The sequence below is a fragment of the Dreissena polymorpha genome, chromosome 6, assembly GCF_020536995.1.
Source record: "Dreissena polymorpha isolate Duluth1 chromosome 6, UMN_Dpol_1.0, whole genome shotgun sequence".
Taxonomy (NCBI): Eukaryota; Metazoa; Mollusca; class Bivalvia; order Myida; family Dreissenidae; genus Dreissena; species Dreissena polymorpha.
Window position 1 is genome coordinate 83067968 of NC_068360.1, and position 18207 is coordinate 83086174.

The window sequence follows — 18207 nt, forward strand, 5'->3', positions numbered from 1 at the left end:
ATTATCCTTATGATGATCTGTTGTTTGGTAAAAAAGGCATATCAATGACTTAGAAATATCATATTAAAAAAAATAGTACCATATTAATTTTAGTTTTGACGCGGTAGAGCTTGTGAAACTCTTGTTGTAAGAAAGGCATAATCAATATGTTATGTCTGGTTTGAATGAACGCTAGTGGGTATCAACTATTAACCCATTTATGCCTAGTGGACTCTCCTCCCATCCTGCTAAATCGGATCAATTTTTTTCCAAAATAAGGGATGTCTAGTATACTTATTTCTATATTTAGAATATTTCTTACAGAAATTCCTTTAAGTAAACAGCACAGACCCTGATGAGACGCCGCATCATGCGGCGTCTCACCTGGGTCTACGCTGTTTGCCAATGCCTTTTTTCTAGACGCTAGGCATAGATGGGTTAACGCTCTATTTCATGAATTTTTCCTCACACTACTTAGCTCTTGAGGATAGTGTCGCACGCTTTTTAATATGCGATCGTCCATGTGGAAAACAGTGTGAAATAAAACAGGTCAAGATTTCTTGACGTCCAACCCAAAAGGTTCACAAAGTACATTTGGGTATTTTTATGATGATTGCAATGATTGAAACACACAGTTTTTATCTGTTTACACGACCACAATCGTAAATAAGAAAAAACGTTGTAATTGACTACAAACACTACATAATCATAAATACGTCGGAACTAATAAAAATGAATGAGGAATACTATCGTAAAATTGATGGGTGTCGAAATACCAACACGAATTGTGGCTGTAATCCACGCAAACAGGGTAGGTTCAGACGAAAAGAGAACCTCAAGTCATTTTTCGAAAACATTTTATTACTCCGTTTATTCCGTTTTAATTACCGCACAATGTCTAAGAAATCTGTAGAGATGAATTGATTTTAATTGGAACCAATGTTTCTGGTAATAAATTCTGCTTTAACGAAGCCCGTAAATTGCTAATTGGCCGTTCGTTTCTTGTTGGTATCAATGGATACCGTCTCGCTGTTCGCGTGTGAGGCAAACCACATGTTCCTTTGAGACGCGACATTGCGCGATGTTTATTTCCGTTTTATTTGCCGTTACATTTAACTGTTTACTCTATGATCGCTTTTCGCAATTTTTGTGAGGATATGATTGCAGGACCCGCCATTTGAGGCTGATCATCAACCCATTTATGCCTAGTGGACTCTCCCATCCTTCTAAATTGGATCAATTTATTTCCAAAATTAGGGATGTCTAGTATATTTATTTCTATATTTAGATTATTTCTTACAGAAATTCTTTTAAGCAAACAGCGCAGACCCAGATGAGACGCTGTTTGCCAAGGCTTTTTTTCTAGACGCTAGGCATAAATGGGTTAAACAAATACACGCTCGAAGCATAACATTATCTTATATGTAAATTATCTACACATAAATACTGACAATACTGCAATAAGGCCATAGACAACAGTTGTTATATCGGTTTCCATTGAAAATGACAGACGGATGTACAAGATTTTCCTTCAATGAAATGAGTCAGAACAAAAGTCATAGATGATAACGAGACTCAATGATATGTTTATTATTCGCTTACTCGAAAACAAAAGTCTAAAAAGGCAAACACGAATGGTCATCACACTATTCGCATTACTCGAAATTCAGACGCCTAACATTGAAATATTAACCCGGCGATTATAACAATTCGTCGGAGCGCCAACTGTTACGCAATGGTCGTAAACGTAATTGAAAAATGTCGTCTGGTGAACATTCGAATTCATCTGCAGACCTTGACAGGAAGCGTGATTTCCGGGTGAACAAATCTAACAAGTGCACGTCTGTTTGTGTTTACTATGCATGTTATGCACGTCTGTTTTTCGACGGCTTTTAATTCAGATATGGAGTGTTGGATGTTTTTGCTATTTGTTCATTTGCAACAAAGAGCTTTGAAACTTGAATTAAAATGTTTATCTATGTACTTATGTTAACCGTAAATTGAAGTGTGGAAACGTGTATGCCATACGATTGGTGTGCCATTTTCGCGTCTTCATCATTTGGAGAACAATAACGGTGTCTCCTAAAAACGGTCACCCAAACTTAACTTGGACGCCATCTCCCACCTCTTATCCCACAAACACAAGAGTTATTATTAGGATTTTATATATTAATAAAATACAATGCAGGAAAGCGTTACGATCTTTAACATGCGACCAAGAATACACAAGTCAAGTATCGAACAGATTGTTTCAATACAATGAGTTGCCATATACTTAAGTCTTATATTACATACAAAATATATAGCATCATATAGCATTATTATTATTAAATATCATATAATAGTATAATTTTACGCGAATACAAGAACGTTGCATACGCAATAGCAGGGTTCAATAAATACAAAACGAATTCCAAAGATCTGTTAATAAGCCTTCATGGGGTCGTAATCGAAATTCTTGGCAGTTATGTTCGTGTTAATCGATAACATCAAGTTTTATTTTCTAATCATTCGTGTCAGATTTTCTTTGAGTTTGGAATATTTTTTAAGTTAACTAAAATATATGCACATCGCTTATGTAGAAACATTATGGAATTTAATAGGTGAATTTACATTAAGGACATGTGAAAATACAAAACGAAGTATTATCATGTGTGATGCTGCAAGCAGAATGATTGTGGTATATGGAATTTGTTTTCAATAAATAATGTTTAATACTATTTTATTTTCAACATTGTCTTAAAATAAAGATGAAATATATGACATGCATTTACATAACAATGTTGTGTTGTGTAAGTATGAATGTATGTTTTGTTTTATGGGTATAAAAGTTGTTATGTTGTTAAAACGCGTTTTAGTAAATTTTACCAATATTCCCATTTGTGTCTTGATTTTTTGCGCAAATGAGTTCGATTCTATTCATTATTAATTACCGGTGCTTATTATTTCAGATCCGTATGTATAATAATATGAATTTACTATCAAGAAGAGAAGTAATATGCTTAAATGAATACACATTTCTTCTGTTATGTTATGCTCTGTCCTGATAAAATTACTTGTGTCTATACCTTATTTCCAGCGGCCGTGTTGTGCGAATTCATCATCGTTTTCTTGTTCTTGGACATCTTGTCGTTGTGGTAGGCGGTGAATAGCTCGCTAAACCGCAGACCAAACTCCACGTCGTCCCCGCATCCACCCCACTTGAAATCCCCCGTGGGCGCCTCGTGAGGCAGTTTTCCGCACGAGCATTTCGTGGTGATTCCCACACTGCAAGCGCGCGCCATGGAATGCGTGAGACTGGCCGAGGCTATGGCGTAGGTGAACGCTTGCTCCCTTGTGCCTGAAATTTATGACATGACAAATTAAATGGGGTTGGCCGTTTTAAGTATTCGAATTATAACATTGACCTTAGAGCGAACATAAGACGGCCAGCCGCATGTGAATGTTCAGGCGACCAAATACAATTGAAGACCGTTTCAATAAACAAGTCGTACATAAGGTTATGTCCGAAAATAACATGTCCGAAAATCAGTTTTTTTTAATTTTAAACTAGCCCGAACAATCGTAAGGTTTTTCTAACGGTATAATTGCACCCATTGAGTAAAACAAAAATAACAACATAAAGCCATGTGCGTGAGTTTTGTGTGCCAGGTTGATTTTTAACCCTTTCAGTGCGGGAACCGAATTTTGAAGGCCTTTGCAAACAGTTTGGATCCAGATGACGCCACAGAACGTGGCGTCTCATCAGGATCCAAACTGTTTGCTATTCTGATAATATTCTTTGAAAAAAATTCGAAGAAAATGCTAATTTTTGAAATTCAGCAGACGACATTTTAGCAGATGACAAAATTCCCAGCATGCAAATGGTTAAGTACACTGATAATTTCCCATATTACCGTCACCCGAATAAACTTTTTAGTTGGGTTACGGGTGTGAGATACCAGGAGACGCTTCGTGCAGAGACGACCCTGAATCATGTATAACCCTGTTTAGTTTAATGTTTAGATTAAACCTATTTACTTAAGCTCCCTTGCATAGAAAGCCGTAGGCTTATTTGAAACACTCTCGAGTCCGTTTACTGGGACTATAACCTGTACTTGGTGTCTATGTGGGGAAATCTAAAGAGCGCTCCCACGTCACCTTGTTTTAATTTATCATTCGGAAAATTGAAGTATACTTAAGTTCCCTGGTACTTTTAAGGTGTAACTGAGCCGTACAGGAGACAACCACGTTTGTTTTTTTTTCGGCTCAGGTACTAATTTATAGTACCACAGGTACTCTAACGTATACTAAACAGCACCAGGTGTACGGAAAACATACTAATATGGACCGGGAGTATGGACGGATGCCTTACAGCGTATTTTCCGTACCCAAGATACACCGTAGAAAAGTTAAGAGTACCCGGTGTAGTACTTTAGCCAAAACGGCCAATGAGTCCAGTTGAGCTGTGACCGGAATGACTTGGCGATAATTATGGACCGACTCTTTCTCATCACATACTAGTGATATGAATGACTTATACTTTCCTTAAAAATTATACATATGATTTCCTTTACCTCTAGATAAAAGGACCACCCGTAGTTTACGTCGTGATAAATACGTCGATAACTTAAAAAAACCTTAACGACATTTTATTACGCAAAAAAATGCAAAATTTCGTATTCGACTAAATTGTGTATATGATATTTTATTTGAAAGTTTACGGTATTTGCACAGCAAATAAAACAGTGGTTTTGGACAGCCATAATTTCTAACAGGGTTGCCTGTTAATGATTTAATACCGGATACAATCAAGGATGACGTTCATTCAGTAATATTTCAGTGGATTAGAGGTAAATCACGGTTATTTAACGGTAACCTTAGACCCGGCTCGGCGCTATTATAGAACCGGAGCTTTTCCGGCGCCGGTGCCTTGCTGGGAACTACTTTGTTTGGCGAAGGAAATCGAACACCCGGTGTCGTAAATTACTACGCTTCGACGGCGATGCACACCGACTAATCGCTTGGTTATCCGAGCGGCGTAAAATGTTGTTTATATCTGTCATTTAGCTTCCTCTTGGTGTTTTTGGTGGTTGGGGAGATGTTTGAGGGTTCAGTGTTCTCATTAATTTAGGTAAATATCAGGCAGTATTTGTTGATTCCATCGGTGTTCGACAAGCTTGACTATAGAGGTGTACAGCGAACACAAGAAAGAAATGATCTTCATTTTTGTGAAGCCTGAAGCCTACACGAACTTATGAAAAAGCAATAATAATTTACAAACAGGCGACGCTTAGCGTGGCATTTGATGTTCAGGATAATTTCTTATCGATGGGTTTGACCCGCATTGTGGTAGTGTTCTTGAGATGTCCACCAAAGACAGCAAGTACTGGTTCTACCAAGGACACGAACTCGAAAGCCTTTCAATTAGACTAGGGCTTTGATGCAATCAAACAAAATTAAATAGGTTCTTACTTAATCAACAAGTCGCGTGACATCGATACTGTCCTAGAAAGGATGGGTATACAAAAAATGTATACAACTACAGCAAAAAAACACCGATCAATAAATTTATAAACAGTGCAGGTGTTACACTTTCAAAACTTGTAATAATATGGGAAGTCAATAATTCACGCATAGTTACGCCGCTATTCAATTATGTGTAAATGCCAAACTACAAAAGGAAACATTAATAATAAATTTCGGGCGGTATGAACGAATATTAGTAAACGATGCTGCAAAATAAAAGTTGAAAATTAATGACGAAATACTTCCCAAACATTCCAAAACCGTGACTGGGGAACCTCGCGCGAAGGAGAATATTTTACTCGATATCTAGGTTTTGAACACGTACATGTTTCACCATATGAACCGCGCTCTATTAACACAATACATGTGCGTAGCATGTCGCTCCAGATTAGCCTGTGAAGTCCGCACAGGAAAATCAGGGACGACACTGTTCGCATTATACTGTGTTTTTTTTATAGAAGACACTTCATTTAAACGAAACATTCTACATAGTGTCGTTTATGAAAAGCCTGTGCGGATTGCACGGGCTAATCTGGCACGAAACTGGACGCATACGCATTTAGCTTAGTTTTATGAGAGCGCGTCTCATATATTTGTGAGATATTCGGCCATTATCGCAATACATCATCCTTATCAAGATTACGAACGGGTTAATAAACGATCGCCGTTGTAAAGGAAACTGCGGTACAAATGCGTTATGCCCCATTATGATGGGTCGTCTAAAGCCATTTTGATAAATCTCTGAATATTCTACCAACATCAAACACTCGTTGGAAGGATGATTTTTGATTAATTTAAGAGGAAAAGATTTAAAACGGCCCAATAAACTATCTTAATGTTTAATATATCCGATAGAGTCCCGTTAAGTCTCTGAGCGCCCACATTTAATAAGAGCAACCGTCGCTGGTTTATGTTCGTGTTGTACTAGTTAACAGATAGGAATGTACATTAACATATAATAAAGAAACATTATTCAGTATAGTGGTAATATATATGTAAATAAACTACAATCCTATAAAGTATTTCAAACGCAGTCCATATATAATACGTAATTGACCATAACCTGTATACAAAAGCCGGTTTATTTACAAATCGACTATTCGTAGTCGTAGTTATAAATATTGTAAATAGGTGTTAGTATTTTCAAATACTTTTAATAATTAATGCGGATTTTTTTTATAAATTTGTGACGCTATGTTTGACTGCGGTGGAGGTCCGTTTCGTTACTGCATATGCATATTACATCGGGAACCAAACCAATCAGTGAAATACCAATTTTACATCACTGGTATTTGACCATTTTTCACTTAACCCATTTATGCCTAGTGGACTATCTCATCTTTTTAAATTTGATCAATTTATTGCAAAAATAAGGGATGTCTAGTACATTTATTTGTATATTGAAAATATTTCTTACAAAAATTCCTTTTAGCAAACAGCGCAGACCCAGATGAGACGCCGCATTATGCGACGTCTCATTTGGGTCTACGCTGTTTGCCAAGGCCTTTTTTCTAGACGCTAGGCATAAATGGGTTAATGGTAATAACGCATACAATATCGAATTCTCTTGTTCAGCACCTACCCGCTTGCGATCCTTGTTATGAGTCGTTACCTGCAAGAAGTCACTACATACGCTCTCTAGGCGATTAATTCTACGATAACTTTGCACGACTCATAATAAGGATCGCAAGCGGGTAAGTGTCTGATCTAAAAAAGATATAGTAATGTTCCTTGTTAACTTTTAATTTTACAGGTAACCTTGGCGTAGTGGATAAAGTGTCCGCAACCGGGAGGTCACCGTTTCGATCCCCACTGTGGGAGCGTTCTTGATATTCCCCAACCCACCCAACCCCAAGACACCAAGTACTGGTTCTAACTAGGAAATGGACTCGAAAGCATTTAAATAAGTGCAGATGCCGACTCGTACGAAACATGTTACCTCGCTTCAACTCCTTCGTGAGGGTTGGCACCTGCGCGATGGTGGAGCAGTTCCACCGGCGGTCGAAGAACTGCTTCTGACAAGCGTCCACACCTTGGGCGCTCGCTATGGACACCGTGCCCATCAAGTCCACATTTTGCTGACACAGCTTGATCTGGTCCGCTGTCAGGCCGTTCGCTTTCCGGCACTCTTTCGCGCTCGGCCACACTTTTTCTGTGTTCCGGAACAGCGCCCTGTAAATGGAAAACAGAAATGTAAAGTTTTATTTAAGCACATGTTGTAATCTCGATTTCCTCGCTAGCCTTGGAGAGTTTTATTATTATTTTGACGCTCTCGAATTCGTTTCCTGTATATAACCAGTTATATGTCTCTTTGGGAGGAAATCAGAAATGTAACGATTATTCATTTAGTTTAAACATATGAGCCGTGCTGTGTGAAAATGGGGTTTAGTGAATGTGCGTAAAGTGTCGTCCCATACTAGCATGTGAAGTCCGCACAGGCGAATTAGGGTCGACATTTTCCGCTTCTATGATATTTTCGTTTAAAGAAAGTCTCTTCTTAGCAAAAATCCAGTTTAGGTGGAAAGTGTCGTCCCTGATTACCTGATTAGCCTGTGCGGACTGCACAGGCTAATCTTCGAGACAGTTTACGCTCATGCATTTAACCCCCTTTTCACGGAGCACGGATCTTAATTGTTAAAGCTCGACTGCATCGATGCTTCAGGAGTCCCGATTATTTGTATAATGAGGTGTATGCATAACATATTTTACAAGTTTGACTAAATTTTTCATATACTTGTATTATGAATTGCATAGAACATATAGTTATAGAAACGCCATCGAGTCGAATTCATGTATAGGACCATCAATAGGTGTCTGTCCGGGAGAATCTAAGGAACGATGCTATAATATGTAACGTAGCTGGGACCTGTCGGTCGCTTGGCGATTACGATATCCAGATTAGTAAATAATTTATAGTTGTTAGTGATACAAACTTGTTTTAAAATTCATAGTGGATTTTGTTGAAGAACAAAGTTTCATGTAAGGTGTGCTAATCGGAAAATAAACAACGATTTAGAGTTCTGTTGTGTAGGAATTTAACCATTATGACGTTAGTAAGAATGGTGTAATAACCATACGTCAGACAAACAAACAATTGTTTATTTGCCGATAAACTACGGTAACGCGGAAAATATTCGCTTCAAATAGGATCTGACAAATATTTAAATGCGTTGCGCTCAGCTTCGGATCCCCCTTTTGCGTTGTAAATGATTAGTTTTACTAGGCTAATGTTTTTGGTTTTCCAAAGGGAAAGTAGTAAATATCATGATATATTTATAATACGAGTGCAATAGTAATATTACTATTTTGTGAAAATTAGACTGGTTAACGTTATATTTGACTAATACCAGTTATGTAATAAAATCAACAAGCATGGTTTAGTATTATGCAGTACGCAGTAAACTTGTTACAGTTAAAATTAAAAAAAGTTCGAGTCAATTATTCAAGCTCGTTTATCGATGCTATGAATTAAATCCCCCGAAGAGATATTTAATGAATTCCTTATGTGCAATCTTAATCCGTAGACATGGAGGTAGTGTTTAATGTTTGCATGTTCTGCGAACTTAATTCGTCCCCGCTGGTTCGAAACAACGGGTCACAGCGTTTTCTATTATAATTAGTCATTTAGTTTCGAGTATGCGAAAAAACGTTCACTTAAGAGGCTAAAAGTCGAAGACAACTTTAATAGCTTGTTAACCATTGTAAATTCCAGCGGAATAAAACTGTTGAAAAGATTGAAGTTTGATAATTGCCTTTCCGCTATATCCATAAATGCCACCGTAGTGTTCGCATTACGTGCAGCGTTATGTTTGGTACGAACGCGCTGGAGGACAAAATCCGCTTCGATGTCAAAGATAACGTAATTACTCCTAAAAAAGTGCGTCTGATTATTTGTGTACACGTGAAATTCCCTGGCACGAGTGCAGTTCATGCATGCACGTGTGCGCGTGTCATTAACCGATTGATTGAGTTAGAGTTAAAGAACTGCAGCATCTTGTGTGGGCAGACGACGGGCAGTATTGTAGTATTTGTAGGGTGAAATTGTTCTAAGCTAGCATCAAGATTAAACAAAAATATATATTCATGACATTAGACTATTTCATTAATTTTTTGGACAAAGTTAAAGTACTTTTTTGGAGTAGCATGCCAATATCAATATTTAGTATTCAATAGTTTAATTTAAGTAAGATTGGAAACGCATAACAATGAATAGAAAATTATGAACTAAAATGTGTACCACTTGACGTCAAGTGATTTACACAAGAGGAATTAATTTAGTCATAAATCACGATTCATTTCATACCGAACTAGCAAAACATATTTGTCAGAAGTCAATAACATTTTATGCGATGTTGATTTGGAAAAACAAAAAGATCAAATTTAAATACAGTCAGTCGTATGCAACATTCCGAGTGTCATGTCGCTTTCACCTTTTCGGAACAAAACATACCGATTTGGAACAAAGCAATGGCAGAATCTTTGTTTCTCATAAAACAACATGTCGTCATTAATTGAAAGGATTTCTAAACGACCTGGGATGTTTCCGCTTAAAGCCGAATAATGGCTTATCATAGATGCCATGTAGTTGGTGCGATAATTCTTTATTGAACGTAGCAGCTACACGCGGCGACGAATGTTCTTGTCGGAACGGATTTATGCAAAACGGAACAACCTTTTGGGTAGACTAGTAGATTTATTGCTGTCTGAGGCATACACGATTATATATATCTGTCAATTTCTGTACTTTTTATTCACTTGTTTGTTTGCAGTTTCTTTTTGCTAGAATTAATTATGTGCCCATGAGTTTGCCATTTATCGCAGTTTTACTTTATATTTTCATGTTTTTGATTATTTATCCTGTCATCAGTACCACAGGAAATATGTCTGCTCTTTATTGCTCTTGTTTTTGTTTGATTATTTTCCTTTACGTTTTTCCGACAAAAAAGAAGAAAAAGAAGAAAAACAAGAAAGACGCCTGTTCTTTTATTTTTCATCATTTCCCGTTTCAAATTAATAGCTTTTAATCTAGTACTCGACTTTAATTTTTTTCAATATCTTTTAGAAATTTCCCGTATGGTTTCGACTTATATTTTTAAATTATAATGTTAATAAAGTTCTAAGAAAACCTTAGATTAAACTTGACTTACATCAAGTGTATTTTAAACGAGAAAACCGCGCTCATATTTGTAAATTGAACACATTTACCGTTCGTACCCTGTTTTATTCTAATATAACAAACGTCAAATTGATACTGGCAGTTATGTAACAGCTATTGCACATAACTTTCAAACTTGGCCTGAATGTATCTGCTAAATTAGATATGCCACATTTGCCACGTACTTGACATTACTGTTCTCTCCACTATACTAGAAACATTATGTAGATGCGAGCGAAGAAAGATTTGGATTTCGGTTCTTTCCTATTAAAAATTTTGGAATGGTAATGACTTATAATTAAGGTCTCTTTTATCAATTCATTAATAATGTGCTCTCCATGAAGTATTAAATTAAGTAACACTAGTCTACAAAAATAATAACAATACTACTACCACTACTACTACTACTACTACTACTACTACTACTACTACTACTACTACTACTACTACTACTACTAATACTACTACTACTACCTACTACTACTACTACTACTACTACTACTACTACTACTACTACTACTACTACTACTCTTACTACTACTACTACTACTACTACTACTACTACTACCTACTACTTCTACTACTACTACTACTACTACTACTACTACTACTACTACTACTACTACTACTACTACTACTAATAATAAATACATTAATAACTACATTACTGTTATTATTATTGATTTTGTTATTATCATGATTGTGATAATGAATGATGGAGATCTTCAATATCATCATCATCATCAGCAGCAGCAGCATCAGCATCATCATCATCATCATCATCATCATCATCATCATCATCATCATCACCATCATCATCATCATCATCATCATCATCATCATTCATTATCAAAATCATGATAATAACAAAATCAATAATAGTAATGTAGTAATGTATTTATTTATGTATTTAAAAGTAGTAGTAGTAGTAGTAGTTAGTAGTAGTATAATAATAATAATATTATTATTATTATTATTACTATTATTATTGTTATTATTATTGTTATTATTATTATTATTATTATTATTATTATTATTATTATTGTTATTATTATTATTATTATTATTATTATTATTATTATTATTGTTGTTATTATTATTATTATTATTATTATTATTATTTTAAAATGAGGATGATGCATACAATCTTATAATGGGAGTACAACTTTATTTAGATATGATATATAGAAGAAAGCGTCTATAAATGTGGTTTTATTATTTTATTTATTTTTTATTTCAACGTCAGAAATTTATAATCCATAAATGCATAGATTAACATCACGCGATACTGCAGCTTTAAGAGTACACAAAAAAACACACGTTTATAGATACTTTACTGAGTCGATCCAGATTTACTCTCAGCCGAGACAATTTACAGCGGATATAAATGGTCGTATTTGAATTAAATTATGATATATTGGCCGCGCAAACATCAAAGCTTTCCCTCCCCTTCAGTTAAACATGGAGACCCTCTTGAGAACCGTTCACAAACACTCACACAGTGGGTTTCAAAAGGCTATCTTTGCTCTTAAATGTATCTCAAAACGAAGCGTTGACGCATCCAGCGGGTCGAATTAGTACTTCGGCATTTTTGCCCGCGAAACTCTTGTTTACATTTGATGAGTAGAAATGGATCACGTTTCTTAAAAAAAGTATTTTTTATGCTGGAGAAAGAATGAGCGTTTGTTGAGTATGCATAATTCTTATACAATGAATATTTAACAAAATCCTGCTCTCATTGAACGAAAAACGTTTCACTCATAGGCAGCCGTAGCATAACAAAATCAACCCCAAGCCTTCCCCACCGAACCCTATCCCCCCACCGAACCCTATCTCTTCCCCACCGAACCCTATCCCCCCACCGAACCCTATCCCCCCACCTAACCCTATCCCCCCACCTAACCCTATCCCCCCACCTAACCCTATCCCCCCACCGAACCCTATCCCCCCACCGAACCCTATCCCCGCCACCGAACCCTATCTCTTCCCCACCTAACCCTATCCCTTCCCCATCGAATCCTATCCCTCCCCAACCGAACCCTAAGTCGATAACACCCTATAACCTACATGTCCCTCGGATGTTTTGTTTTGTGATGACGTAAAAATCCCATTACAACATCCAAGGAGCCTGGGTTTCATCGAGTGATTTTGAGTGTGTGTGTGGTGCGGGGGGGGGGGGGGGTAGGGTCCCTTGTTTGGATGTAATATGAAAAACATGCAGTGTCACTAATTAAAAATAAACAAAAATACCTTTCAAAACCACAAGCATTTTAAGATATATTATTTTGTAGTCCAGTTGAATCACAGTTTTGGAGAAAAAAATAACATCATATTGTTTCATTTTTACACAAATGATTCGGGAATCACTACAATAACAAAGCATGAACATTCAAGGCAGTTCATTTGCTTAAAAACGTACACTGTTCTGGCATAAAAGGATGATTGTGTTTCTATTGAAATCCCCAAAGATGCGTGAATCTTATAAAACAAAGAAATACTTCAACAATTAATAATCATTTCTTTCACTTGAGCGTATGATAATGTTGTGTGTCGCAACACAAATGGCTTGTTTCAGTTACTAAAACATATTTTGATCGATGTTTTCCAGTGCAAAGTTATATATTTACTTCCCCTCTTGAATTCCAGCGCATCTGCGGAATAGATTATGTATATTGACTAGCCGACATCAATGGCTCTGATATTTTAACCAAATAAAATATTTACGTTATTCGACATATAAGCGGGGGTGAATTCGGTTTGCAAAGCGACTGTTACGCTAATCGGCCGTTCTTAAAGGGTTTGTTTGGTCCAATCACTTAATGATTTTATTAAGTGTCTTTTTAACATTTTTTGTTATAAATACTTTCGAAACAAAACGTACTTAAATGTACATACAAATATATTGTTGCGATTGCAACAGCTATATTTTGGTTTAAACAATATTTATTTGGCTATTCAAATACAGCATGTAAGCAATATAATACAATACAAACATACTAGCAAGTTTCGACGAAATATGCTTAACAAAAGGACTGCAAAGTGTATCTCGACGGAATTGAGAAAAAACAAACAGTTATATATTAATGAACTAACTTAACTTACACTTATTTCGGCACACAATCAATTCGACATTAACGCTTCTTTCCACATAACGATTTAAGGTAATACATTTTGTATTTAGATAAAATACTGAATAGTAGTAGCAAAAACTGGCTCAGAAAAAGAAATATTTTCTCATTGCAAGCCAGGAGCAGTAAACTCAGAAATATGAGTATAGCTTTTAACGAAGAATTCGTAATTATATTCAATACGGTGCATATGTTTATAATCAAACGGTCTCCTGAAATTGTTGTATATAGCACGAATTGGCACCACTTGTGCGTTTTTCACATTTAATATAATTCGCGTATCGTTCTTTAATCGGATAATTCGTGAATTTTTTTTTTGCGATATACGCTTTTATTTGATTCATTTGTGTGTTTAGTCTCTGATAATTGAAATATTTTATATCAGATGGGAAGTGATAATTTTGTTTCTCGATTTATATATTATCATATTTATTCATCATTGTTTCCCCCATTTTAGTGGGTAATGTGGAAGTGACGTTTATATAGGGTTCGGACGGGCATTGCTGGATAGGATAGTATGGGTATGTCGATGGATTTATTAATGTGTAATAAGCGGACCCCAGGCAAGGACAGGTAACGCACTCCATGACCCTACGGCCTAGCCCTAACACCGCGACGTAATTACCCCACCCACCCACACCAAACCAAAACGACCCACAATATCCACACACCACCAACCAAGTACCAAAGCCTCCCATCAGCCACCCAAGCGCCGCCTGTGTAAAAATAAACAAAGCAGCGCCATCTGATAATTAAACAGCGCTTCCGGCACTCAATAGAAAATAAAACTCCGTTTTATGGAAATCGCCGATGTTATACTGTTTGTTCAAACAGCAATAAAACCGCATGATCCGGGTTTTAAAACCCGGGTTACACTAATGTTCCCGGACCGGGTGGTTGTGACCCGGGAAAAGCGGCAAATGTCATCCATACGCCGCCCTTTAGTATCATCAAAAGAGAATAAAACGAATTGATCGCAGCTATTGAAGCGGCCATTAATCGACGTCAGGTTTTAGTGCACGGACATTTTGGGGCCTGTGCAGTCATTTTAATGATTGAATTACAGCGCGTGTTTGTGGTACAGGTGCGCCCTTGAAACAATAAAATAATTGTCAAGAAGTTTGTGTTTGTAGCGGCAATTAAAAAAAGCAACAGTATATAGCATTCAATTCAAATGTATAAATAAAACTGCTGGCACGTGCTTCAAAATGTATGACATGATTGTCGTTATATTTTCGGGCGCGGTGAGCAGACGTTACTACGAGCTTCGAAGCGGTAAACATGTTACGTAAACGTCACCTCGAAAATCATAACATTGATTAAGTAAACTAATAACAACGTCGAAAAATGGGCTACGAATTTCAAATCAAAGATCAAAATTAGTTATTGCCACTTCGACCACCCGAAACATGAGAAAGGCCAAGTAAAATGTTATACGTAAATAGAAACAATACGATAGCTGGCAGAGGTACGATAGATAAAAATCGTAATGTTATACGACTCATATAAGTACGCTTAATTCTCAATTAAATCGTAACATGTGTTACGATAAGCGCGAAAAATACATCGGGCTACTAAAGATAAGCCTTTACATTGCGACTAAGCATTTAACAAGCACCGTAACATCTTCAACGATAAAATAACGATTAGCAGAAACAAAGTGTCGTCCCGTTATTACAAGTCTGGCAACATTTTACTATCTATAAGTACGATAAGCGCATTGGGATGTTCTGAATATTAAAAGCGCACACATCACGACGTCACGTCCCTTTAACAGTCGAGAGGAATTCCCGCACGTGCCTGTATGTATTTATTGCCGTGATGTAGTGGAACGGCCCGTCAACGCGCGTATAACGAGGTGATAATTTAAGAGCTGCCACCGGCTTCTATTATCTAGGTACGTCTTAAGTGTCGAGCCTTGAAGCATATCAGTTCGGTTTGTGCGAAGGTGTTTTAGACCATGGCATCGCCTTTGGATGTACAAAGTTATTTTATTGTTACTCGTTGATATTCAATTGTGTTCATCAAACATCTGCGAGATTTATGCTGACAGTCAAACCGCTTTGGACGCGCCAACAAAAATGCAACGCTACGTTACGTTCCATCGTGATCGTACTAAAATGATACATCCATCACCATGCTAAAGTGTACTGGGTCCAGTATTTGACGATGTTAGTACAAAGTAGACTCTTGACATTGGGTCTAAAGCAGTGATTGATACGCAAGTCTGTGATTAAAAGACACCAATAAAAAGCAACATTTGATTCACGGTTCAAGTACACTTACTTATCAGATCGATGTCATTAAAAGAAACTAAAGATCGCGATACAGTCGTTACCACCGGTTAAAGAAAATCTCGATAATTTTCCCCTATAATACTGAATGTTCATCGAAGCTATGGTCTTGATCATATGCTAATTTTAAACGTGATAATTGATATGAACTTCAATGAAAGAGGAGGTTTAATGCAGGAACGACACTTAATGCTTAAACTGGATTTTCGCTAAGGAGAGACTTTCTAAAAACGAACAATATCATAAAAGCGGACAGTGCCGTCCCTGATTAGCCAGTGCGGACTGCACAATATAATCTGGGACGACAGTATACGCACATGCATAAAGCCCCTTTTCACGGAGCACGACCCATATATAAATACCTGTCTAAGTATTCTCTTGTTCGATTCTTGGAGGTAAATTATGTGTTTTAGTTTAAGTCTGTTTCAAGATAATGAAAGCCCGCGCGAGTCATAGCTCAGAGAAATGACATTTCTTTTTGGAATCAGGAAATATTGTCATCTCATTTGAGATTATGGCGGTTGGACACAGAGATGGTTAAAACTAGATAACGGCAAGCGGGCCTCCATTTACAAATCAGTACGAAGTGGTATTAACTTCCGGTTACCGGAAATTAAGGGCTAAGATCACCATCACGTGGTTTTAATGTCGACCAGGTTTTTGGCGTCGGGAAGCTTACCGATAAACACGAGACTCAGGTAGATAAATGTGCCGAAGAACCGAAAGATAAGAAAACCCGAAAGATCGTAAAATTCACCGAAAGGTACTCCGGTTAGATTCTACCCTTTTTGATTTATAGTCAAGCGGCAGCCGTACAGCTGTTAAGTTGGAACAGCTAGGTGAAAATCTTGTGAAAGTATGCGTTACGCACGAGGGCCAAATGAGAATCTTAGTACCAAACCTGTAGCTAGACAACACATGCAACACGCAGTGGTCTTGAGGAAAGTATGTGAGCCGATTGAATGTGTCTTGTTCTGAGAAAACGGGGCATAATGCATGTGCGTAAACACTTTCCGCTTAAACTAGATTTTCGGTAAAAAGGGACTTCATTTGAAAGAAAAATACCATTAAAGCGGAAAGTGTCGTCCCTGATTGCAGTGCCCCAGATAATTATTTGGGAAATAGGGTTTTCACCCATTGATTTTAAAAAATAGGGTGATTTCGGTCTTAAAATAGGGTGAAATGAGTTATAAAAATGCATACCTTAAAATCATTGCTGATTTGCCCGTTTAATAAAAGCCAATCTTGGTCACTTCAACGTATCCATTCTGATTCAGATTACTTTTATTGAAGCTAACTTGTATTGATTCAATAAAACTGTAAACTATTATAATTAATTTTAATAAACTGATGTTTCATAACATCTTTAATTCTTGAAACTGTCCATAATATAACCTTTAAACTTAAAAATTTGATAACACGAATGATTTGTCACTTAATTGCACTTGCTTTCTTTGTTAAAAAAAGTTTGCAATCGATTGATATTATGGCGCAACAATCGCGAACGTCTTTCGGCCTCTCTTAGACATTATTATTTTGTATCGTTATAGAAACTGAAAGGACAGACGCTTTACAAATACATGCACAATGAGCGACGGATTAAATCAGATTGAAAACGCATGTTTGTCGTAAATAATTTGGTCAGATGCAGTAATTAACTATGAAATCTAGTCCGCAGAGCGTTTGAATAACTTTCAATGTTTCCTGCTCCTTCAAGAAGACGCTTGCTGAATAAAAGCGACGTCACATTACGATAATAATTGCAAAGAGGATATACCGAAAATGAGCAAAGAATTTTAGATTGAAGCTATTGTATCGTACGCATCGAATTTTAGGAATTTGCGTAAAAGTCAAATTGGTTGCGTTTTCAATACGCATGATATTGTATATCTTTGCGTTTTTAAACATTTTAATAGGGTGAAAGACGCAGATACGCAGCTTATCTGGGGCACTGTGATTGACTTGTGCGGATTGCATAGGCTAATCTGGGACGACACTTTACGCACAGGCATTTTGCCCAATTTTCACAGATGATGACACCAATGAGAATTCGTCATATATCATAGACAGATGCGCGAAACAAACGGTCCTTTTTATCATACGTTAGAATTTCATGGTTAATTATTTCATTTCTGTTTAATGG

At 36.8% G+C, this 18207-nt stretch overlaps 1 protein-coding gene across 1 annotated transcript in view; it reads right to left on the reverse strand.

Moving 5' to 3' along the window:
* The window catches only part of LOC127834683 (protein Wnt-11b-2-like), a 35629-nt gene that overhangs the window by 3897 nt on the left and 13525 nt on the right, over positions 1-18207 (reverse strand). The window contains exons 2-3 of the mRNA XM_052360705.1: positions 7427-7659; positions 3048-3319 (exon numbers count right to left, since the gene is read on the reverse strand). Coding sequence (XP_052216665.1) covers positions 3048-3319; positions 7427-7659 — 505 coding nt within the window. The remainder of the gene's footprint in view (positions 1-3047; positions 3320-7426; positions 7660-18207) is intronic.